The 25,340-nt window shown below is 39.4% G+C and overlaps 2 protein-coding genes and 1 long non-coding RNA gene across 3 annotated transcripts in view; all 3 read right to left on the reverse strand.

Annotated features, from left to right (window-relative positions):
• LOC132395166 (BPTI/Kunitz domain-containing protein-like) overlaps nt 1–11,564 on the reverse strand; it is a 68,407-nt gene extending 56,843 nt beyond the window's left edge. Inside the window, exons 1-2 of the mRNA XM_059971463.1 lie at nt 11,186–11,564; nt 8,790–8,984 (exon numbers count right to left, since the gene is read on the reverse strand). Coding sequence (XP_059827446.1) covers nt 8,790–8,984; nt 11,186–11,258 — 268 coding nt within the window. The 5' untranslated portion in view covers nt 11,259–11,564. The remainder of the gene's footprint in view (nt 1–8,789; nt 8,985–11,185) is intronic.
• LOC132395661 (uncharacterized) lies at nt 738–3,253 on the reverse strand. The gene is made up of 2 exons (XR_009512705.1): nt 3,224–3,253; nt 738–1,060 (listed from the first exon to the last, which is right to left on the reverse strand). It is a non-coding gene; the product is annotated as an uncharacterized LOC132395661 (long non-coding RNA).
• Nucleotides 11,565–18,138: 6,574 nt separating the features above from the next.
• Nucleotides 18,139–25,340, reverse strand: part of LOC132395167 (actinia tenebrosa protease inhibitors-like) — a 79,215-nt gene continuing 72,013 nt past the window's right edge. Inside the window, exons 5-6 of the mRNA XM_059971464.1 lie at nt 20,185–20,214; nt 18,139–18,452 (exon numbers count right to left, since the gene is read on the reverse strand). Of these exons, the coding sequence (XP_059827447.1) occupies nt 20,204–20,214 (11 nt within the window). The 3' untranslated portion in view covers nt 18,139–18,452; nt 20,185–20,203. The remainder of the gene's footprint in view (nt 18,453–20,184; nt 20,215–25,340) is intronic.

Here is a 25,340-nt window from a genome sequence, read left to right on the forward strand (position 1 = left end):
TAAAGAAAAATACCATGGAAACAGCAATGAGGAATCCTGCTACATCTGACACAGTGAAGGAAGCCCTTAACACCACCAGAAATGGAAGGCTTTCATTGCTGCCCTAAACTCCCGTGGCATAATATGCAATAAGCAAGTGTTTAGGGAGATACTTCCAGAGTGCTCAAAGAGGTGAGACAAAAACAATTTTCAGCCACAAGATGTACAGCTGCTCACAACAGATGTGAAGCTTCATTGCATTCTGGTTTAATGTATTCCACATATGATTAAATGGATTATCCAAAAGTAATAGGTTACTTAGAGAAATTCAGAATTCAGGGAAATTGATGTTCGATAAGGAGTCAAATTGAAATCTCAAATGAGAGTGGAGGTTGAACATTATTATGACAAAGAATGTCCAGTAATAATTCACAAAAGAGTAAGCCATTATACACTTCAGAAAGCCATCGATTCCTTATGTCTGGATGCATCAAACGTATAAAATACTAAATGAAACTGCGGATGAATCATCAAAGGTTATGTAACTCAAAAAATTATTAACACAAATTTAGTGTTGTGAATACAGGAAATGTGGGATATGGAGAGGAGTCATAGGGGAGATGGAGCTTACTGCAGAACTGTTCACAACATTTTCCCCCGAAGTTGTAATGTGTTTTGAAGTGCTGTGGCGAGGGAATTCAGAAACATGACCAAGTAACCTGCTGACTGACACAAATACATTCACACATCACACTGTCTGCATGGAATTCTTTATTTGATTACAATTTTAGGAATACACAATTTGTAAATAGAACTGCAAGTGCTGAAAAATGGAATGATAGAGTTTAGCAATAATCATCTGATTAAGGTTATTCTAAAGTGACAAAAATTTCAGCTCCACATTTCTTTATTAAGTGCATCTAATTAAAGGTATGTCTGGATTAACATGCAGAATTTCAAGAGTAAAATTATTTAACACAATAGTATAGATATTTTGAAGTTTTCTCTTTGATGCTCAAATCTACATTCCTTAGCTCTGGCCACAAATGATACAGGTTTCTCTGTCCCAACGGTGCCATTTCTGTCACAAACACAGATAAGCAGAGGTTAATATTAATGAGATAGAATTACACATTTTGGGAATTAAACTGAGAGTCCCTGTAATGCAAAGCATGATTTTTGTGAGGAATCAATAGGGTAAAGGCATTCTAATGAACTGTAGGCAACTGTGAGCTTGCTTGGCCGACACAGAAATTGAGAAAAAGGCTGGACACATTTTGCACCAAAATTAGTAAGATCTACATTTACAATTCTTCCATTTTAAATGTGTGCACTTCTCACTTTACTACCATCAGAATGGTGTGAAGTTACCAGAAACAGAGATAAGGTTCCTGGGAAAAATGAAAGGTCGAAGGCAGACAAGTCACCTGGATCAGATGGTCTACCCTCCAGGGTTCTGAAGAAGGTGGCTGACAAGATTGTGGAGGCATTAGTAATGATCTTTCAAGAACTAGATTCTGGAAAATTGCAAATGTCACTCCACTTTTCAAGAAGGGAGAGAGGGAGAAGAAAGGAAACTATAGACCAATTAGTCTGACCTTAGTGGTTAGGCAGATGATGGAGTTGATTATCAAGGATAACGTCTCAGAGAACTTGGAGGTACATGATTAAATAGGCTGTAGTCAGCATAGTTTCCCCCATGGGAAACTCTTGCCTGACAAATCTCTTGGAATACTGAAGAAATAACAAGCAGGATAGACAAAAGAGCATTCTGTACCTGGATTTTCAGCAGGCCTTTGACAAGGTCCCACACACAGGTCTGCTTAAGATGCTAAAAGCCCATGGTATCACAGAAAAGATACAGCATGGATAAAGCAGTGGCCGGTTGGCAGAAGACAGAGAGGGAATGAAGGGAGTATTTTCTGGCTGGCTGCCAGCGACTAGTGGTGCTCCACAAGGGTTTGTGTTCGGACTGATTCCTTTTATGTTACATGTCAATGATCTGGATGATGGAATTAATGGCTTTGTTGCAAAGTTTGCAGACGATCTGAAGAAAGGTAGAGGGAGAGATAGTTTTGAGGAAGTAGAGAAGCTATAGAAGGACATGGATTAGGAGAATGGGCACAGAAATAACGGTTGAAATACAGTATTGGCAAGTGTATGCTCATGCACTTTGGTAGAAGAAATGAAAGGGTTAACTATTTCCTAAATAGAGAAAAAACAAGCAGAAACTGAGGTGCAAAGGAACTTGAGAGTCCTTGTGAAGGAATCCCTAATGTCTAATTTGTAGATTGAGGCTGAGGTGAGGAAGGCAAATGTGATGTTAGCATTCATTTCAAGACTACAATACAAAGCAAGGATGTCCTGTTGAGGTGTTATAAAGCACTGGTAAGGGCTCACTTGGGGTATTGTGAGCAATTTTGGGCCTCTTAGAAAGGATGTGCTGAAGCTGGACAGGGTTCAAAGGAGGTTCACAAAATTGATTCCAGGATTGAAAGGCTTGTCACATGAAGAGCTCTGGGCCTATATGCACTAGAAGTCAGAAGAATGTGGGGTGATGTCATTGAAACCCGTCAAATGGTGAAATGCCTTGAGAGAGAAGATGTGGCGAGGAGGTTTCCCATGATGGAAAGATTCAAAGCCAGAGGACACAGAATCAAAATGCAGGGGCATCTTCTGGGGGGAATTTCTTTAGCCAGGGATTGGTGAGTCATTGCAATTCTTTGCCACAGGCAGCTGTGGAGGCCAGTTCTTGGGTATATTTAAGGCAGAGGTTTACAGATTATTGATTGTTCAGGGTATGAAGGGACAGGGAAAAGGCAGGAGATTGGGCAGAGGGGAATATTTGATCAGACAGGATGAAATGGCAGAGCAGACTCAAAGGGCTAAATAGCTTAATTCTGCTCCTATAATTTATGGTCTTGTGGAACAGTGATTATGTCTGTGGGCTTCTACCTCAAACTGCATTGAAAATCTATTTTTTTATAATACATGTTTCGCCTTTATAATATTTCCTTCAAGGTCAAATAAAAATCTCCACTTTTAGAATAATCTCAGAGGTTTGGATACATAGCAAGTTGTAAGGCCAGTTCATAGGTCCAAAAGAAGTGGAGGCAGGTTAGTTTAACTAAATACAAAAATATTATAACATGTATCGATGCTACAATTAAGATCTTTCAAAAAGCAACAGAAGATTAACATATTTGAACTCCTTACAATGTTGCTACTTCATCGAGGTACTTACATATAGCAGAAATGCCCCTTTATTTCGCTTCTGTAAAAATGAAAATGAACAGGTGAATACTCAAGTTCTCAAATTACCTATTATATTAACAACCCTGAAAAAAAGAGCATCTGTGATTGGCAAGAAATTGATTTAAGAATTCTGACATCTGAGCAGAATGAAATGTTGCTGTGTGTATTAATTCAATGGTACAGATTTTAGTAATTTTATTCCAACGAGGTATTAAAGGATCAATTTAAACTAAAGGAAGAGTTTGTTGGGGGTGCACTATAGACCAAACAGCCAAAGAAAGGAAGGAACAGATGAAAAGGTAAATAGCAATATGTTCAAAACAGGATTATAGTACAAGGGGATTTCAATTTCCAAAACATTAACTGAGATTGCTATTAGCATTAAAGGCTCAGGAAAGATGTGGAGGTAGGTGTAAGGGTATCATTTCTGAGACGTCTCTAGGACAGCTTTTTGACTCAGCTTGAGTCAGACTACAATACAGTCTGAAACAGTTTTTAGAGACAGTGAAAAGTTCCCAGTTCTTTAAGTTTAAAGGAATACACTTTGCTTCAAAGTCTGATTGCTCCAACCAAACCCTCAGAAATGAGCTTTGGTGCTATTGGAAAATTAATGCAGGAACACGAAGAACCAAATCCATTGTTAATTGCAAAGTGATTTAGGTTTCATTAGCGCAATCCAAAAGGGGAATCCATTCAGAATACATGGCTGAATTGAAGAGATTTTCAGTTCAGTAATGGTCTTAACTAGGCATTGACAGATCATTTAGTTTGCAGAATCTTAGGCTACGTCCACACTAGACCAGATAATTTTGAAAAAGCCGGTTTCGCGTAAAAATGATAGGTGTCCACACTGAATTTTTGAAAATATCTCTTTCCACACTGAAACAGAGATTTCGGCGAATCTCCTCCTACTTCGCATGCGGAGTACACATCTACCGAAAACGAGCGATATGTTTAGTGTCGAATCTCGCCGTAAAAGTGCGCGTTGGAGAACTTAAAGCAAAGAAAAGCAAATACTGGAGCGTACAGAGGCAACCGACAGGGAGTTAACGGACAGATTGACCCGGCTGATGATGAATATTGAAGAACTGACTAGCTCTGTTGCATTAATAAAGCTCCTTGTTAAATGTATAAATCATGTCTGCATCAGTGTTATCTTGTATTTCCATACAATGTTACATTAGGTTGTTACACATCTATTGTCTGAGAAGTACTTGTATAAATAAGTAAACCACCTTCATATGAGCAAGGACGGAAAACAGGGCAAAGTGAGTATACTTATTTATTCAGTAAGTTATGGGTCAAAGTATTTGCTGACTACATTTCTAACTCTTCTGGCTTCAGTCTCATTGCCGTCTGTTCTGAAAATGTTAGATTGCGATCAAGAAAATAATCAAATAGTGCGCTGTGGTCTGATAGCATTTTCAAAAGTCTCCGGTTATGCTGTCCACGCTGATCTGCCCAAGCAGCATTTTCAAAAATACCCACCCTGGAACGAGTTTCTGAAAAGCTGTGGTTTCGGGGGATGAAAACAGTGTTTTAGTGTAGACGGAGGGTAAAAATGAAGAGAAAAAGCTTTGGTTACAGATTTATCCAGCGTAGTGTGGATGTAGCCATAAAGCCAAAGAAACATTTAAAAATGGTTTCTAACTGAAGAACAACTTGCATTCAAATGAGCATTTGAGATCACTGTTACAATGGAAACCTCAGACAGAATTGCAGTCAGGAATGAAAGTGAGAAAAAATTGCAGAGTCTAAGCAGAACCCAGCCTGGCAAAATAAATAGTGTTACTGATATGGCAGGGGAATCACATACACAAACAAATGCAGTTAAAGGCAAAAGTTACAGAGAATGCAGCAAGTTGGACACATGCAAAGAGCATGTCGGAAAGACAAAAATACATGGATGGTTCAGGGAGAAGAAAGAGCTAAAGAGTCAACTTGCAGTTTTAAAGAGAGCACCAATCTGCATGCTGTTGATGAAAAATCTGACAATGGTGAGACTGACACAGGGCTGCGTAGCCTTGAGATCTACCATATGAAAATGAACAAATGACAAGCACTATGACTTGTACTAGAATGGAATGGCAAGTTGCTTAAAATGAAATTGGACACTAGTTTGGCTATTTCAGTCATCCCACAAAATGAGTGTGAACAGCATTTTAAAGATACTAAACTGAAGCATTCAGATATGCAACAAAGAACTTGTACTGGAGAAAACACAATTCCTGAGGGATTGACAATGAAATACAACAACCACAAGCCACATTGGGCTCGTATGTGGTAAAAACAGAAGGACCAGCATTGTGGGGGTATGAATAGCTGAGACAACTACAACTTTATTTCAGATCCCTCCACAATTTGCATGCCATAACCCCTGCAATGAAGCCAGCTGAAAGCCAATTAAGAAGTGTACTGGATGTTAAAGAATGACATTGGAAAACTCCACCATATTAAAGGGAAAAATGTTGTTAAATGAATCCACCACACCCAAACCTTAAAGCCTACCCAGTTCCTTTTACGACTGGTGATAAAGATACCAGTGAGCTCGGTCACCTGGAGTCTGAAGCAATTCTTTTCAAAGTCGAGTGCAGCCCATCTACAATGGTTATGGCCCAGGATAGAAGATATCTTCACAAGCCTTTCTGGAGGAAAACACTTCAGTAAAGTGTACTTAGCTGAGTCCCACCTACTGGTGAAGATGGAAGAAGACACCATCTTCACCATAAATATTCACAAAGGATTTTATTATTATAACAAAGGCTTATTTTTGAAGGAAGAACTGCACTTGCACTCTGGTAGAAACCACTTGTTTAATTTCTTGTTTTAATTACACAGTTTCTTCCTCTTCTAGGTTCTGCAAGGTTGCCTAAGCACTCCATGTTATCTGAAAGACATCACTGTAAATAGTAAGGATGACAAGGAGCAGCTCGAATACCTCAAGACAGTGTTAAAAAGATTAGCGTATCGGCGCAGAGCCCAATGCAACAAGTGTGATTTATTTAAACCAAGCATCGCCTACTGTGATCACACATTTGATGCACAAGAACTACACAACTAGACTGAGAAAATTCAAACCATGGAGGCAAAAGGATGCGTCAGAGTTGTAGTTTGTTTCTAGGATTTAATCAATGACTGTAACAGGTTCCTGCCAAACATCTTGAACTCAATACTGCAGATCGGGAGGAAATGGCGAAGGACAAAGCGTGAGATGTAAGCACTTGACAAGATTAAGGACCAAACTGAACCACTCTCCTACACGATGGAGTTTGCAGTTGATATCATCAGGAGACACATCAATCAGCTGAGATGGGCAGAAAGTTGACTACTGCTATCAGAACCACTTCCTGCAGTCTCAGAGTAGGCTCCAGAACCTGGGATGATTCACAGCCACAAGTCTCACATGCCAGCAGAGTGATTCCCTTGTCAGGAAAGGCATTATCCCACAAGAGTAAGAAAACTTCACAGTCAATAAATCTTTCGGCCCAAGTGTGACAATTTAAAATTTAATATGTTGTTGATATCTATATATTAGTTGTATTACATAGTATTCTGTGCATGTAGATGTCATGCATTCTGTTGAGTTGGAGTTTACAGCTAAGCAAGGAGGAGTGTTGTGTATTTAGTATTTCAATATTTGAGGAATCTTGTATTTGTATTGATTAAGCATTCTCGTTTAAATAATTATGGGTTTTATGTATAAATACATCACATCAGGGTACAGATACCAAAGCCCGAAATCATGTACCATTAGTCAGAGACCAATTACTATTAACTCCAGAATGGTTTCTAACCCAGATAAAAATGATTGACTTCCTCCCATCTATGATAAGATGGGCTTTTGACCATCTACAACATTTATGGCCTTTGTCATCTACTGGCTCTGCACTTTCTCTGCAATTGTAACACTTCATTCTGCATCCTCTTTTCCTCGTACCACCTCATTGCATTGTTGTAATGAATTGATCTATCTGGGTGCGATGCAAGACAAATGTTTCACTGCAGCACAGGTCATGTGACAACAATAAACCAATTTACCTAATTTAGCATGTCATCCATGTGCCTGACTCCAGATTCCAGAAACAAGCCCTACACTCACTTTGGCACATCTTCACATTGTAAAGACTCCTCCACTGGACTATTTTATTGACTATTGTTCTTCCTTCAACCAACAATTCCAAGAAAAATCACCACCAAACTCTGAGGCTGGGACTAAACACTTCCCTTTACAAGTGATCCTTACCAACAGACTGCAGCAGCAGCAAAACCTCTGCCAAGATTATTCTCAACACTGATGCCCCACACACCACAAGTCAAAAGTGGCAAGCAGTCTTAATTCCAGGATTTCAGCTTACTTTCATATATAAATAAACATACAAATACCAAGAAAACAAATAAAGAGCTGAGAAAGGATGTTGGTGTTGGGGTGGGGTGTGAGACAAAATAATAAAGCTGGTGCTTCTGAAAAACCTATCACATAATTGTAAAAGAATACTTCTTAGTGATACATTAATGGGTTATATGATTAGAACAGTTACATCATGTGGGTAATGTGCTAATACGTAGCCAATGAAAAATGAGAAAGCTATAAACCGTTAGTTAATCTGCTATACCGCTTTCTGCCAGGGAGTTTGAAAAATACACACGTTTGTTAAAAAGTACAAATCTTATACAAAAAATGTAACCAACAGACTGCAATCAGAGGCAGTAACACCTCTGCCATGACTTTGCTCAACACTGATGCCCCACAGAACACAGCGTCTGCAATGCCTTACTCTACATCTTTTAAACTTATGACGACAAGTAGTCTTTTCATTATATATTGATATAGCACAATTCTCCTTCAGTCAGTGTACTGATAGATACCTATTATTATATGATTTAAGGTCTTGGCTTAAGTTCAGGATTCTAGAACGGGAACATTCAACATGATGTGTGAAAGTATTTTAAAACAAGACAGCATTAGCATTTATATGAAAGAGCATAGTGAGACAATGGGATTTTCAAAATTGGGAGATACATAATAAAAACTAAATTCCGTAGTAATTACTGAATTAGTTATACAGTCTTTAGATAAAATCATTAAAAAGAAGCTTTCAAAAGAATAATGTCAAATGTTTCAAAATTATTAACAGGGAAGATGAAAAATAAATTTCTAGTCATTTTAAATGTAAAATGATATTGCCTTAGTATAACTGGAAGTTGAAGAGTACTTGGCTGTGTCTCCCAGGTTCTTGACTGGTCAGACTCTGAAATTGTTCCAATGTGCAAGAACTCCTTCCATCTTAAACACAAGAAATTCTGCAGATGCCAAAAATCCAGAGCAACACAGACAAAGTGCTGGAGGAACTCTATAGGTCAGGCAGCATCTATGCAGATGAATAAACAGACATTTTGGACCAAGACTTGATGAAATGTCTCAGCCTGCAAAGTTAACCACTTATTTCTCTATAAATGCTGTATGACCTGTTCTGAGTCTTGCTTCTTGTTACATTCTTTTTCCTTCATCAGGGGAGTATAGGTATTTTGGAAATGTTTACTTGTTCAAGCAGAACAAAAATAATGTTTTAGGAACTTACTTGAACTTCTTTCACATCGTATAATGCAGTCATTTTTCTGCATAAACCTGTTCCCATTGCCACCGCAGCCACTATACATAAACTTCTCGCATTTCTGAGTTTTCGTATTGTAGTAATAGTAAGGGAAATAGTTTTTGCACGACCCTATTTTTTTGGGGTCTGAACAGTTGACTAGAACAAGAAAAGGACAAAGTGATTAGCTGTAGTGTTTGTAAAACTGTAATACCATACCAAAACATAGGTCTCAATGTCAAGATACAAGAAACAATTGAAATACAAGTTACTATTTAGTAAATGTACTGCCAAAAATAGAATTTACATGATTGTCATGTTTAGCCAGTTTACAATCAACATAATCTATCAGCACTGCATGCAGAGCTTCAGAAAGGAAAATCTGACAGATACTTCTTAAAAAAATAACCATAATGTAAATAATAATCTTTGGTATTTTACCAATAAATACAAAAATAGAGCTGGAAACAGAGTTGAAGATGTGTTAGATGACTTTAGCCAGCGTAAAGTTAATGTACATTGAGCTTTTCTACTCTTCATTCATTTTCAACTGGGACTTCATCAAATGCCTCTATACAGGTCAAATGCTGTGCTAGAGCACATTTCATCCCCCAAATGTTGATTATACTGATGTTTAGAAAAATTTCCAACTATTTGCCCTCTGACGCAGACTGACTGAACCGTGGTTACTCAGTGTCTGGTTTTCTCCCTTTTTAAACAATGGCACCACATGAATAAGTGTCCAGTCCTCTGATACCAAGCCTGTAACTGGTAAACAGTCACAAATTATTATCAAAACCTTAACTATTTCCTCCCTTGCATCCTTTTTGGGTCTGGGGACCACTCCATCTGTAAAATACCTCATGAAAATATTATCTGAGCAGGTTCAACACAGATGGATTTAAAACCATTTGTGATAACAACAGATGGGATTTTCACATTTTAAAATCACTTAACACAAGTTAACATTAGTCAAACAATATTTCTGAAAGGCCTAGAAGCAAATTCAAAGGGATTATGATAAATATTTTGAGGTCCAACAGAGGACAAATTTGAATATTGTAATTTTGCAATTTCATATTGTGTCACACTAATTCTAAGTTTATAGGCAACATGTTGTTTGGAAACATTCTACAATCAGTTAACATTACTCAAAAATATTTTGAGTCCTGACGAAGGGTCTCAGCCTGAAACGTCAACATCGCTTCTCCCTAGATGCTGCCTAGCCTGCTGTGATCTACCAGCATTTTGTATGTGTTGTTATTCAAAAATATTTTGATATGTTTTGAACGAATAGCAAAAGGATTGTGTTGCTAAGTATTTTGAAATTCAACAGAGGAGAAATTTGAATATTACACACTGCATTTTTCACAGTGCACTCAATTCAGATTGTTCACTCTATATTGGAAGATGTTACGGAAACCTGAAGTCTTTCTTATCATGTTCTTCTTGTTCTTAATGCTGATGGATCTAAAGTAGGAAAAACAGCTTGAATAAAAACTGACCACAGTACATCATACATTCATCCATTCTCTGAAACTCAGTGTTCACTTTATTAGGTACCAGTGGTCTTTGTGGTCTTTGTGGAATTAGTACCTAAAGCTAAATGTTTCAGTTTCAGTTGACACTTTTAAACACCAGCTCAAAACCTATATATTTAACCTTGCTTTTAAAGAACATGTCTTTCATTTTCATGTTAATAATTAGCTTTTATTTTAATGTTTAATTTACCCCTTGGTAAAGCACATTGAACAACACTGCCCATACCAAGAGAGCTCAATAAATAAAGTTGTTATTCTTGTTTCTGCCACATGAATGGCTGATTAGATATTTGCATTAATGAGCAGGTGTATCTAATAAAGTGGGCACTGAATGTATATCAATTCCCATTGACCAGGCAACACAATGTGTAAATGTGTGTGTGCGCGAGAGAGATGTGTTTATGGAAATTACATTAAAACATCCCTTAACTCCACCCTGCCCACAAAAAATACAAGATGTTATATGTAACTTAGTGCAAGTATAAAGATTACCTGGTAAACCATCTCGAAATAAAAAATATCGCCACATTTCCTTTCTGATGCTTTGCAACTTTGAGTGATTAGATTGATTTTTTTCTGTCTCTGCACTAAAAGAGGCTGTGACACCAACACTCAATTTTCCTCTAAGCGCATGGAAAATATATTCGCTGTAACTTATGGAACAATGGTGATATAAACATCGCAAGTCTTGTCATTTCCACAAACTTGTGTTTTTTAAAAATTAACACTAAACAGGAAACACAGTTGTTTTTTTTAAACAAATTCTTATCGTTACTGCAATTTTCCCAGCACGCCTAACCATTTTTCTAAATGGGTTACCTTTTTCTTCTGCGTAACATGGTAGAGAGAGCAACAAAATGCAGCTGACTAAGACGACGATGCCCCACTTCATGGTTGTTCAGCCGGTGTGAGTTGCCTTGTTCACTCTGTGACCCGGATTACAGTCTGTTCTCACTGACTGACTCCAAGACGCCACATTTATACAGCGCGGTTTACTGCTTCTGCACTCAGCTTTCCATGTCACCCAACTGGAAAACCAATGGCGCCAAACTCATTCCCGATTAGGATCCTCGGGGCTGACAGCTGCGGATTCAAATTTTATAAAGGCTGACTGGCAATCAATAATTTCCGAATTATTACTTATTTTATCTCTGAGATAACGTCATACAACAGAGAAGCAGGTTCTTTTGGCCCAGATAGTTCCTCTCTCCATTCAGTCGTGAAGAAGGGTTTCGGTCCAAAACATCGATTGTTTACTCATTTTCATAGATGCTGCCTGGCCTGCTACATTCCTCGAGCATTTTGTGTGAATTATTTTTAAGTTGTTCTCCGTCGTACATCTCAGTGCTACTGCAATTAAAGAATAGACCTAAAAGATCTGGTTTAGATGCCTGTGAAAGAACATATCTTTCCTCTGTTTGGAGTTCTATACTACAAGCCACAAGACATAGGTGCTGAATTAGACCATTCAGCCCAAAGAGTATGCTCCAGCAAGCAGAATTTATAATCAGAATTAAAATGCATCAAAGCAAGAAACAAAATTTGCTAGTTAAAATGGCTTATCAGATTAATGTTGCCCATATCTTTCTGTATCAAGGATACCCTCTTTTACTACCAAAGGAATTTAAAATAGAACACTTGACAATCAACAGGAAACAACCCTATCTTTGACCGTATGATGGAGGGAAGGTCAGTAACACAAGTGCTGAAAATGGTTGGGCTTAGAAAGCAGCTCTGAGATATCTACAACAATGTCCTGAAATCAAGATGATTGACCTTCAACAACTAGAAATAAAGTTTCTTTGTGTGATGTATCCCTTCAGCCATTGAGTTCTGTTTGACGGAGGCACATTGATGCTTCACTCTGAGATATACCGTACACTCATTCAATCACACTGTCATGATCAGAATCAGGTTTAGTATCACCAACATAGGTCATGAAATTTGTCTGATCACATCACCTCTGGAACTGAGCTCCTTTGTCTTTGGATCAAGGCTGCCGTGAAATATAGGAATAAATGGTTCTGACAAAGGCCAGACTGTGTAGGTTATTGGTACAGTATGTGTTGTTCAATACAGTGTTCTTGATACATTCCTTCACTGTAATGATGGAATGGTCACTTTGCATTCTCCTTGCTTTCCCAGTCTGGACAAATATCTGTATTTTCTGATAGACACCAGTTCTATAGCACTCCTAGAACAGCTTGAGGAGAGGCTGGAACAGCTAGTTCTAGTTAGGCAATGTCAGGAACTATAGGCCTGGTGGATCCAGTGCTCTCAGCCATTTCACAATACTGTACCTTTTGAATAGATCATACTGATGCAGGTTTGGTTTCTATGATGTGTGGGTGGGGTGGTGGAGGGCAAAACACAAAACTTATCACCCACTCAGTATATCTGGTTAGAAATTCTTCAGCTTTGTTTCTTGCACTAATTGTTTCACATTGTCAGGGCACTGGAACAGGGATCCAATCGCAGACCCAGTACTGTGCACACAGTGATATTAATTGATTAACAAATCCCGAGGTGCAGACAAAGTCAGTGTCAAAGTTCAGGCAGAGATTAAAACATCCAGAGAAACCCACAGACCAGGATCAGGAAACAGGCAGAGTCGATGTTCAGCCAGACAGTGTATGGATACAAATGCTGGAAAGGCTCAGGAAAAATTACTGGCACAATTTGGCAACAAACAGATGAAAACACAGGACTGAAATACACTGAGATAAACAGAGAGACAGATGATAGGTGGAGCAGAATGACACACAGGTGACAACAATACAGGTAATAATGAGAAATAGATGAGAGACAGAGTAGAGCAGGACCAGGGACAGGACCACATGGACAAACCTTATTGAATTTTTTGAAGAGTTTACTAGGAAAGTTGATGAGGGTAAAGCAGTGGATGTTGTCTATATGGACTTCAGTAAGGCCTTTGACAATGTTCCACTCGGAAGGTTCAATCGTTAGGAATTAGTATTGAAGTAGTAAAATGGATTCAACATTGGCTGGATGGGAGATGCCAGAGAGTAGAGGTGGATAAATGTTTGCCAGGTTGGAGGCCGGTGACTAGTGGTGTGCCTGAGGGATTTCTACTGGGCCCAGTGTTGTTTGTCGTATACATTAATGATCTGGATGATGGGGTGGTAAATTGGATTAGTAAGTATGCAGATGGTAGTAAGTTGGCTGGCGTTGTGGATAATGAAGTAGGTTTTCAAAGCTTGCGGAGAGAATTAGGCGAGTTAGAAGAGTGGGCTGAAAGATGGCAGATGGAGTTCAATGCTGATAAGCGTGAAGTGCTATATTTTGGTAGGACTAATCTAAATAGGACATACTTGGTAAATGGTAGGAATTGAGGAATGCAGTAGAACAGAGTGATCTTGGAATAACGGTGCGTAGTTCCCTGAAGATGGAATCTCATGTGGATAGGGTGGTGAAGGACGCGTTTGGTATGCTGGCCTTTATGAATCAGAGCATTGAGTATAGGAGTTGGGATGTAATGTTAAAATTGTACAAGGCATTGGTAAGGCCAAATCTGGAGTATTGTGTACAGTTCTGCTCTCCGAACTATGGGAAAGATGTCAACAAATTAGAGAGAGTACAAAGGAGATTTAGTAGAATGTTAACTGGGTTTCAGCACCCAAGTTACAGAGAAAGGTTGAACAAGTTAGGTCTTTATTTTTTGGAGCATAGATGATTGAGGGGGGACTTGATAGAGGTATTAAAAATTATGAGGGGAAAAGATAGGGTTGACGTGGATAGATTTTTTTCCATTGAGAGTAGAGGGGATTCAAACAAGAGGGCATGAGTTGAGAGTTAAGGGGCAAAAGTTTAGGGGTAACACGAGGTGGAACTTCTTTACTCAGAGAGTGGTAGCTGTGTGGAATGAGCTTCCAGTAGAAGTGGTAGAGGCAGGTTTGATATTGTCATTTAAAGTAAAATTGGATAGGTATATGGGCAGGAAAGGAATGGAGGGTTATGGGCTGAGTGCAGGTAGGTGGGACTAGGTGAGAGAGAGCGTTCGGCTCGGACTAGAAGGACCAAGATCACCAGTTTCCATGCTTTAATTGTTATATGGTTATATTGTTAAATACTTGCCGGCAATCTAAAATAATTTCTTTAGCCTTTTGAGTCCTTTGTCATATCTTCTGCCTTCAGCCATACCTTCACAAATCCCATCCTCACATCATCCTATTGGAATCTCAATAGGGACCTGCTCTCTATCAACATTAAACTGCCAAACCGTACAATTTTTCTGATCAAAACTCAAACCTGCTTTCCTCATAAAATAACTTCCCAGAATATGTTCTGAAGCAGTTGGCAAGTCGATGAGCACAGCTGAGTGGCGCACACTAAGCTGTCCCAACTGTTTGTTCAGGGATGTAGTTCGCTTCCTTACTTGTGAGAGTCCGGTAAATCCAGTTAAAGTAATAGCATCTTGTATTTCCCAACCTGATACGTCGAATATGGAAGTGTTTATGGTGGTTTGAGAGCCTCTTGTATCCCAAATAAATTTCATCTACAAGGAGTTTACCCATACCATAACACATTGCAGTGCACACCACGTAACAGAGGCCGTCGTTATGCACTTGGAGCCTCTGTAGGTAACTAGGGATACGGTTGTGCCTTTTCATTGGCACCCTGGAAATTACTTTGTGGGTAATGTGGTTGACCTTCTAGTGGCAATGGAGCCTTTGTTGCATCCTGACCATTTCCAGTTCACCTGGTTTGTAGGAAATCCCTGCAAAAGTACCTTTGTGTCCACAGCTGTTTCAGCTGCTACCATCGGGAAACGGTACTGCGGCATAAAAGGCATGACCGTCAGACTCCAGGACATCTTCTTCCAAAAGGCCATCAGAGTGATTGATTCATGCTGATACAATTGTATTTCTATGTTATATTGACTGTCCTGTTCTACATACTATTCATTATAAATTGCACATTTAGACAGAGATGTAATGTAAATAACGTAATGCATATGAAAGATGTAAGTAATAAAGTCAATTCAGTTCAATAGGAACATTTCCATGGGGATCTGGTATTCATGACAGGGAGAATGCAAGTATTCTGACCTCGTCCTCAACCACCTCCTGTACTAGGTGGCGCTGTTGAGTGCAATGGCTGCATACCCCATCTCCTTTCATTCTGCCACTCTACACGCTGTTCTCTTACAGCCATCTTTGAACCATTTCCCCTTATCCTCTTTAGTACATTCCTTTCTTACTTCCTTTTCCCATACTCATATCACCCTTCTGAGAACCAATGATACAAATTGTGTGGGATCTGTAGGGTTTCACATTTCACCCACTCTTCTGATCTCCTCAATTCCGTGTGGTACCAAGATCCTCAGCCAGAACTTACTGGGTTGAGTCAAATTCTGCCTGTCCAAATTAGGACCATAAACTCCAAAGAAAACCATCCACAACTTCATCACAAATGCAGTGCGGTGTTCCCCTTTCTACTGTCTGTACTTAGGCAAAGCCTCCATTGGGTCACCTCAATAAGTCCCTGTAGCTTCTAAAATTGCCTCCTGCAAATCACCCAGTGTCCCTTGGCCTTGTGCCTGTTCCTTTGGTAGGGCTGAGTGTAACAGTGAGGAAAGGCTCAGAAGGGTGAACTTCCGATCCTCTGCTTCATCGAAGCGTTGATGCTGAATGCTGGAAAAGTTACCAAGGATCATCTCCCAGCCCACCCTTCAGTGTATTTGCAGCTAAACACTCAACTGGGCCACAGCAAATGGGGTAGAACATCATGTCACAACTGGTCCTCCTGCATTCCCCTTTGCCACGGGCATCATTGGGGCAGTGGGTGTTGAAGGTTCTACCCCCTCTTGGAAAAATCCATCGGGAGGTGAGCCTCTACCCCAATCATCCTCACTATCATAGTGTGTTGCCTCATACACTAAATTACCCAGGTCTGCATCACTATCACTGTCAGCCCTCGTACAAAATGCACGCATTACTCCTCTCGAGCTGAGAGTTGACTCGGCAGCTTTTTCATCTGTTTTAAACAGTTTATGTGATCTGCGCTCCCCTTCTTCTCAGTTGTCAATTTGTGCAAGACATTCACAGCAGTCTGAAAATCCTGACTCTGTTTTTCTATTTGTGTTCACCATTTTATTCTCTTCTTCACTTTCTCTTCTCACCTATTCACACAGAGCCTGAAACTGACTCATATGTATCAAATTCACCTTGCCCTTCTCACACAAAACCAATTTCTTTCCCGGCTTTCTCCACCCCTTTTCTGTCTCTAAATCCTCTCACTTACACAATTCCTCTGCCCATTTATGCTTTTCTCTCTCCACTTCAATTAGATTTTCCTGCACACATCCAATTATAATCATTATTGTGCTTCATCATGTTCTGGACCCAAACCCATCAGCGGCCACACTATCCTGACTGACAATCTGGACATCAGCCCCAACCGTACTCTGCATCCCCAGCTTGCAGTCCGAAAATCTGAGATTGACAACTACCAACCTATCAACATTGGATGTTTTATTTTGCAGTTTTAGAAAGTCTCTTAAGAATACTGACAGAGACATTTGACTAATTTTGCATATTCTTATTCAAAGAGTAATCCTATTCCCTCTGTCAAATGGACAAGGAGAGCTGGAAATCCATTCGGTTTTCTCCACTCAAGTTTGAATCTGACCAATTATACGTTTCCAATATTTCCAGTTTTAGAAGAGTAAGGTGTTTGTACGGACAAACCAGGGTGGGACATGCACATTGTACAGTAGAGCACACGGCAAAACGAAGATCTGCAGCTTGGGAGAATGAGGGGAGATTTGACAGAGTATACAAAATTATGAGGGATAAATGCAAGCAGGTGTTTTCCACTGAGGTTGGGCAAGACCAGAACTAGAGGTCATAGGTTAAATATGCAACGTGGAATATTTCAGTGGAATCTGAGTAGGATCCTCTTCTATCAGAGAGCAGTGCCAGTGTGGACCAAGCTGCCAGTGGACGTGTTATCATCAGGTCTGATTGCAATATTTAAAAGAAGTTTGGATTACCACAACGGACTATGATGGGCCGTACTCCAGGTGTGAGACAATTGGACTAGGCAGAATAACAGTTTGGCATGGACTAGATGGGCTGACAGTCCTGTTTCTCTACTATACTTCTCCAAAATTCAATAAATTTTAGAGCCACAAAGTGATAGAATTGTGAAACACAAATACAGACAATTGTTGTTTCTCCATGTTTGTGCTGGCCAAAAGGGATCACCAAGCCCTGGGAGAATATGAAAACATCACCCAGAAGCACATGAGACCAAGATTAAATCTCTGCCATTGCAGATGTGAGGCAGCAGCTCCCCCAGCTGTGTCACTGCTCTCTTATGGATTTATATTTGCACAGTGCACACTTCCAAAACTAGTATGATTCATAGTTTTTCTTTAACAAATAATTATCACCTGGAAAACTTCATTTAGTTTGACTAACTTATGGTCAAACAGATAACATGCCCACTTTACGAAGGACTGTATTTGCAGCGGAGGATTTCAGAATGTGCCTTACAACAAGCCTTTAACCAAAAGATTATGTAACCAAATAAATTATTAACACAAATTTAGTGTTGTGAATACAGGAAACATGGGATATGGAGAGGAGTCATAGGGGGGATGGAGCTTACTGCAGAACTGTTCACAACATTTTCCCCCAAAGTTGTAATGTGTATTGAAGTGCTGTGGCGAGGGAATTCAGAAACATGACCAAGTAACCTGCTGACTGACACAAATACATTCACACATCACACTGTCTACATGGAATTCTTTATTTGATTACAATTTTAGGAATACACAATTTGTAAATAGAACTGCAAGTGCTGAAAAATGGAATGATAGAGTTTAGCAATAATCATCTGATTTAAGTTATTCTAAAATGAAAAGAATTTCAGCTCCACATTACTTTATTAAATGCATCCATTTAAAGGTATGTCTGGATTAACATGCAGAATTTCAAGAGTAAAATTATTTAAAACAATAGAATTGATATTTTGATGTTTTTCCCTTTGATGCTCAAATCTCCATTCCTTAGCTCTGGCCACAAATGATACTGATTTCTCTGTCCCACCGGTGCCATTTCTGTCACAAACACAGATAAGCAGAGGTTAAAATTAATGAGATAGAATTACACATTTTGGGAATTAAACTGAGAGTCCCTGCAATGCAAAGCATGATTTTTGTGAGGAATCAATAGGGTAAAGGCATTCTAATGAACTGAAGGCAACTGTGAGCTTGCTTGGCCGACACAGAAATTGAGAAAAAGGTTGGACACATTTTGCACCAAAATTAGTAAGATCTACATTTACAACTCCTCCATTTTAAATGTGTGCACTTCTCACTTTACTACCAGCAGAATGGTGTGAAGTTACCAGAAACAGAGATAAGGTTCCTGGGAAAAATGAAAGGTCGAAGGCAGACAAGTCACCTGGATCAAATGGTCTACACTCCAAGGTTCTGAAAGAGGTGGCTGACAAGATTGTGGAGGCATTAGTAATGATCTTTCAAGAACTAGATTCATGAAAATTGCAAATGTCACTCCACTTTTCAAGAAGGGAGAGAGGGAGAAGAAAATAAACTATAGGCCAATTAGTCTGACCTTAGTGGTTGGGCAGATGATGGAGTCGAGGATTATCAAGGATAAGGTCTCAGAGAACTTGGAGGTACATGATTAAATAGGCTGTAGTCAGCATAGTTTCCCCCATGGGAAACTCTTGCCTGACAAATCTCTTGGAATACTGAAGAAATAACAAGCAGGATAGACAAAAGAGCATTCTGTACCTGGATTTTCAGCAGGCCTTTGACAAGGTCCCACACACAGGTCTGCTTAAGATGCTAAAAGCCCATGGTATCACAGAAAAGATACAGCATGGATAAAGCAGTGGCCGGTTGGCAGAAGACAGAGAGGGAATGAAGGGAGTATTTTCTGGCTGGCTGCCAGTGACTAGTGGTGGTCCACAAGGGTTTGTGTTAGGACTGATTCCTTTTATGTTACATGTCAATGATCTGGATGATGGAATTAATGGCTTTGTTGCAAAGTTTGCAGACGATCTGAAGAAAGGTAGTTTTGAGGAAGTAGAGAAGCTATAGAAGGACATGGATTAGGAGAATGGGTACAGAAATAACAGATGAAATACAGTATTGGTAAGTGTATGCTCATACACTTTGGTAGAAGAAATGAAAGGGTTAACTATTTCCTAAATAGAGAGAAAAAACAAGCAGAAACTGAGGTGCAAAGGAACTTGAGAGTCCTTGTGAAGGAATCCCTAATGTCTAATTTGTAGATTGAGGCTGAGGTGAGGAAGGCAAATGTGATATTAGCATTCATTTCAAGACTACAATACAAAGCAAGGATGTCCTGTTGAGGTGTTATAAAGCACTGGTAAGGGCTCACTTGGGGTATTGTGAGCAATTTTGGGCCTCTTAGAAAGGATGTGCTGAAGCTGGACAGGGTTCAAAGGAGGTTCACAAAATTGATTCCAGGATTGAAAGGCTTGTCACATGAAGAGCTCTGGGCCTATATGCACTAGAAGTCAGAAGAATGTGGGGTGATGTCATTGAAACTCGTCAAATGGTGAAATGTCATTGAAACCCATCAAATGGTGAAATGTCTTGAGAGAGAACATGTGGAGAGGAGGTTTCCCATGATGGAGATCCAAGGCAAGAGGACACAGTATCAAAATGTAGGTTAGTTTAACTAAATGCAAAAATATTATAACATGTATTGATGCTACAATTAAGATCCTGCAAAAAGTAACAGAAGATTAACTTATTTGAACTTCTTAGAAAGTTGCTACTTCATCGAGGTACTTACATATAGCAGAAATGCCCCTTTAATTCGGTTCTGTAAAAATGAAAATGAACAGGTAAATACTGAAGTTCCCAAATTACCTATTATTTTAACAACCCTGAAAAAAAAGAGCATCTATGATTAGCAAGAAATTGATTTAAGAATTTTGACATCTGAGCAGAATGAAATGTTGCTGTGTGCATTAATTCAATGGTACAGATTTTAGTAATTTTATTCCAGCAAGGTATTAAAGGATCAATTTAAACTAAAGGAAGAGGTTGTTGGGGGTGTACTAAAGACCAAACAGCCAAAGAAAGGAAGGAACAGATGAAAAGGTAAATAGCAATATGTTCAAAACAGGATTATAGTACAGGGGATTTCAATTTCCAAAACATTAACTGAGATTGCTTTCGCATTAAAGGCTCAGGAAAGATGTGGAGGTAGGTGTAAGGGCATCATTTCTGAGATGTGTCTAGGACAACTTTTTGACTCAGCTTGAGTCAGAGAACAATACAGTATGAAACAGGAATTTTTGGAGATAGTGATTGTTGTGTATTTAATATATCAATAATATTTGAGTAGACTTGTATCATTTGATTAAGCATACATCTTCATTTAAATAATGTATTACAGGTTAAGTGTAAAAATACTTTCCATACATAATCATGAAAATAAATCAGTGCTCACCTCACTTAAAGTAAACACAAGGTTAGACCAGCATTTCCTTTGAAATAATTTAATATTTTGATGTTACATTTGAGATAAGATATTTTTTAAGTAAACCCAAGAAGGCTACTGTTGAAGTGCAGTAAGATGTTCAAAATTTTGAAAACCATCAGTAAGAAATGTTAATTAAAATATATGCAGTCAGCATGTGCCGACTATTGAAAAACGACAGAAAACGGGAAGAATTTGCAGGTCAGTAAAGCACAAGTACCACGTGGTAATAATCAGAAATCGCTAATGGTTTTCTACGTCAAAGATTGACAAGTCTGATTACACAGCGGGTAACTGGCTTATGTATACTGAGCTACTGGGACAGTATTTTGAAGCAAGTGAAATAACCAGTGAAAATTGCCCAGTACTTTAAGTATGAAGACATACAGTTTGTTTCAAAGTGTGATTGCTCCAACCAAACCATCAGAAATGAGCTTTTGTGCTATTGGAAAATTAATGCAGGAACACCAAGAACCAAATCCATTGCTAATTGCAAACTGATTTAGGCTTCATTAGCGGAATCCAAAAGGGGAATCCATTCAGAATACATGGCTGAATTGAAGAAATTGTCAGTTCTGTAATTGTCTCAACTAGGCATTGACAGATCATTTAGTTTGCGGAATCTTAAAACAAAAGAAAACATTTAAAAATGGCTCCTAGCTAAAGAACAACTTGCATTCAAATGAGCATTTGAAATCATTGTTCCAATGGAAACCTCAGACAGAATTGCAATCAGGAATGAAAGTGAGAAAAAAATTGCAGAGTCCAAACAGAAACCAGCCTGGCAAAATAAATAGTGTTACTGATATGGCAGGGGACTCACATACACAAACAAATTCAGTTAAAGGCAAAAGTTACAGAGAATGCAGCAAGTTGGACACATGCAAAGAGCATGTCGGAAAGACCAAAATAAATGGATGGTTCAGGGAGAAGAAAGAGCTAAAGACTAATCTGACAATGGTGAGACTGACACAGGGCTGCGTAGCCTTGAGATCTACCATATGAAAATGAACAAATGACAAGCACTATGACTTGTACTAGAATGGAATGGCAAGTATTTTAAATGAAATTGGACACTAGTTTGGCTGTTTCAGTCATCCCACAAAATGAGTGTGAACAGCATTTTAAAGATACTAAACTGAAGCATTCAGATATGCAACAAAGAACTTGTACTGGAGAAAACACAATTCCTGAGGGATTGACAATGAAATGCAACAACCACAACCCACATTGGGCTCGTATGTGGTAAAAACAGAAGGACCAGCATTGGGGGAGCATGAATAGCTGAGAAAACTACAACTTGATTTCAGATCCCTCCACAATTTCCATGCCACAACCCCTGCAATGAAGCCAAATGAAAGCCAATTAAGAAGTGTACTGGATGTTAAAGAAAGACATTGGAAAACACCACCATATTAAAGGGCAAAATATTGTTAAATGAATGTATCACACCTAAACCTTAAAGCCTACCCAGTTCCTTTTATGACTGGTGATAAAGATACCAGTGAGCTAGGTCACCTGGAGTCTGAAGCAATTCTTTTCAAAGTCGAGTGCAGCCCATCTACAATGGTTATGGCCCAGGACAGGAGATATCTTCACAAGCCTTTCTGGAAGAAAACACTTCAGCAAAGTGTACTTAGCTGAGTCCTACCTATGGGTGAAGATGGAAGAAGAGACCATCTTCACCATAAATATTCACAAAGGATTTTATTATTATAACAAAGGCTTATTTTTAAAGGAGGAACTGCACTTGCATTCTGGCAGAAACCACTTGTTTAATTTCTTGTTTTAATTACACAGTTTCTTCCTCTTCTGGGTTCTGCAAGGTTGCCTAGGCACTCCATGTTATCTGAAAGACATCACTGTAAATGGTAAGGATGACAAGGAGCAGCTCGAGTACCTCAGGACAGTGTTAAAAAGATTAGCGTATCGGCACAGAGCCCAAAGCAACAAGTGTGAATTATTTAAACCAAGCATCAGCTACTGTAATCACACATTTGATGCACAAGAACTACACAACTATGCTGAGAAAATTCAAACCATGGAGGCAAAAGGATGCGTCAGAGTTGTAGTTTGTTTCTAGGATTTAATCAATGACTATAACAGGTTCCTGCCAAACCGGGCTACTGTGCTCCACTCCTTGAACACAATACTGCAGATTGGGAGGAAATGGTGAAGGACAAACATTGTGAGATGTCTTTTGAAAAGGTAAAGGAAATGGTGACGTCAAACACTTCCTGATGCACATCAGCCAGTGAAGTTCGCCTGTGATGCCTCACCATATGGCAATCATATCAATTATTCTGAGTGATGAAATTGAATGCTCTATAGCATCTGTATCATGTTCCCTTACCATTGCATTGAAACATTACACACAGATTTACAGAGATGACTTGAGCCCAGTCTGGGGTGCAAAACTTTTCAACCAGTACTTCTATGGGAGAGTTTACCCTCATTACTAATCATCAACCACTAACGTCCATTTCCAAGGGGGTACCACCAACAGCAGCAGCATGGATGCAGAGACGGGCTTGATTTCTTGGAGGACAATTACAAGAGAATTCAAGAGAGCAACTAATTATGGAAATGCTGATGGATTGTCCTGTTTACTCTTAGAAAAGGAAGGACTATAAACTTTTACTAAACAAGTTACTTCCCTTCACACATTTCTCCAATGCAAATCGAAAGTCACTCTATAATGTGTTATGAAGGATGAACTACTCTTATGGGCAGAAGGGTGCAGAGTCGCCCATGTTCCCCCCCTTTTGGAGAATCGCAAATCGCTACCATTTCGATGCTGTTAGCAAGGAATAAAAGAGAGACAAAGGAAATCTGCTAGGGCAGTTGTTATTGACAACAGCTCATGAAAGTTAATGAGAGAGAGACACACCTAAGAGTTACCCAGGGTGGATCGTCTCCTAGTGACAAAAGCCATTGATTTACTGCTATTGTCTTTTTGGGAAGGATTGTTTACTTGGTACTGTTCTATTCATTGAAACCCCTCAGGGGACAACCAGAGTGGGCTGGTTTGATGGGTTACATCATCCCAACCTGATTGACACCTGAGACCCCGTGAGCGGGGATAGAAGTGAGGTCTGGTGTAACGCCCCTCAGACGTACCAGGAGAAACGCTAGTGAGCAACAGAACACCCACGAGACAGCGTGGGAGATTGGAGACTGAAGGAAGGGTCGGTAGATTTTAACTCACAGTGTTTTGTAGCGAGACTGGCGGGGGTTTGTGTGTGTGTCCACCCTTGCCTGAGTGACGAGTCCACCATGGAAGAAAGGTCTAGCTAAAGGACGGAGGGGTCATATGTGAATGACCACAACAACAACGCATTGACGGATCAAAGTCGTAAAGGAATGTTGGCAAGATAATAGCTGTTACTGTTCACACGTTTTCTCTCTCTCTCTCTCTCTCCCCAACAATTACAACACATTGATAAACAACTACCGCAGCCTGCAGGGAACTGAACTTTATATTTCCATCTGACAATTCATTATCCCCTAGACAATGATAGAGCTTGTTTCATTAGTGATTACTATTATACCCGCACCTTTAGGTTTAGTATAGCTAACGTATATTCTCTGTATATTCACATTGATATTTTTTTGTATATTTTTGCTAATTAATATTGTTGAAAATAGTATCACCAGACTCCAACGGACACTTCTATCTTCGCTGGTAATACACCCAGTTATGGGGTAGATAACAAATTGGGGCCTCATCTCGAGATTTGATACCAAATTGGAGGGCCAGTGAATCGGGCTGTCAGTCCAGACTTTGATCTGGTTGCATGGGTAACCAGATGGGAAACCAGCAAAGATGGACATTGACAAATTTACACGGAACCTGACTTTGAAGGCGCTAGAGGGTGATACAAAGATGGACTTGGTAAATATTGTGAAAGGGTTATATCTCACAGAGGTGAAGTCATCAATGAAAAAGTGGGAGATGCAGAGGGCCAGAACTCAGTATTATATTGAGAAGGATGTGTTTTCGGCTGAGGTATTGGAACATCTCCCTGAAAAGGTACCAGCTATTGGGACGGCTCAGTTAGCGTTGGAAAAATTAACATTGGAACAGAAGAAAAGGGAGTATGAGCTCCAGTTACAGGAGAAAGAGAAATAGTGGAAGCATGACCTTAGGTTAAAACAGCTGGAAGCAGAGGAAAGGGAGAAGGAAAGAGCTGAAAGGGAGAAGGAAAGAGCTGAAAAACAGAGGGTGTATGAGGAGAAGGAGAAACAGAGGCAGCATGAGCTGGAAATTGGGAAGTTAAAGCAAGAGAGAAGAGTCCCAGGGCAGACCGAGAGGAGAAGTTTAATGTTAGTAGGGAGTTTAGGTTAGTACCTCCGTACGAGGAGAGAGATGTTGACAGTTACTTCTTGCATTTTAAAGAGGTGGCAGTGAATCAGAAGTGGCCCAGAGATCAGTGGGTGGCGTTGTTACAAAGTGTGTTAAA

This window comes from Hypanus sabinus, chromosome 6 (genome assembly GCF_030144855.1).
Source record: "Hypanus sabinus isolate sHypSab1 chromosome 6, sHypSab1.hap1, whole genome shotgun sequence".
NCBI lineage: Eukaryota > Metazoa > Chordata > Chondrichthyes > Myliobatiformes > Dasyatidae > Hypanus > Hypanus sabinus.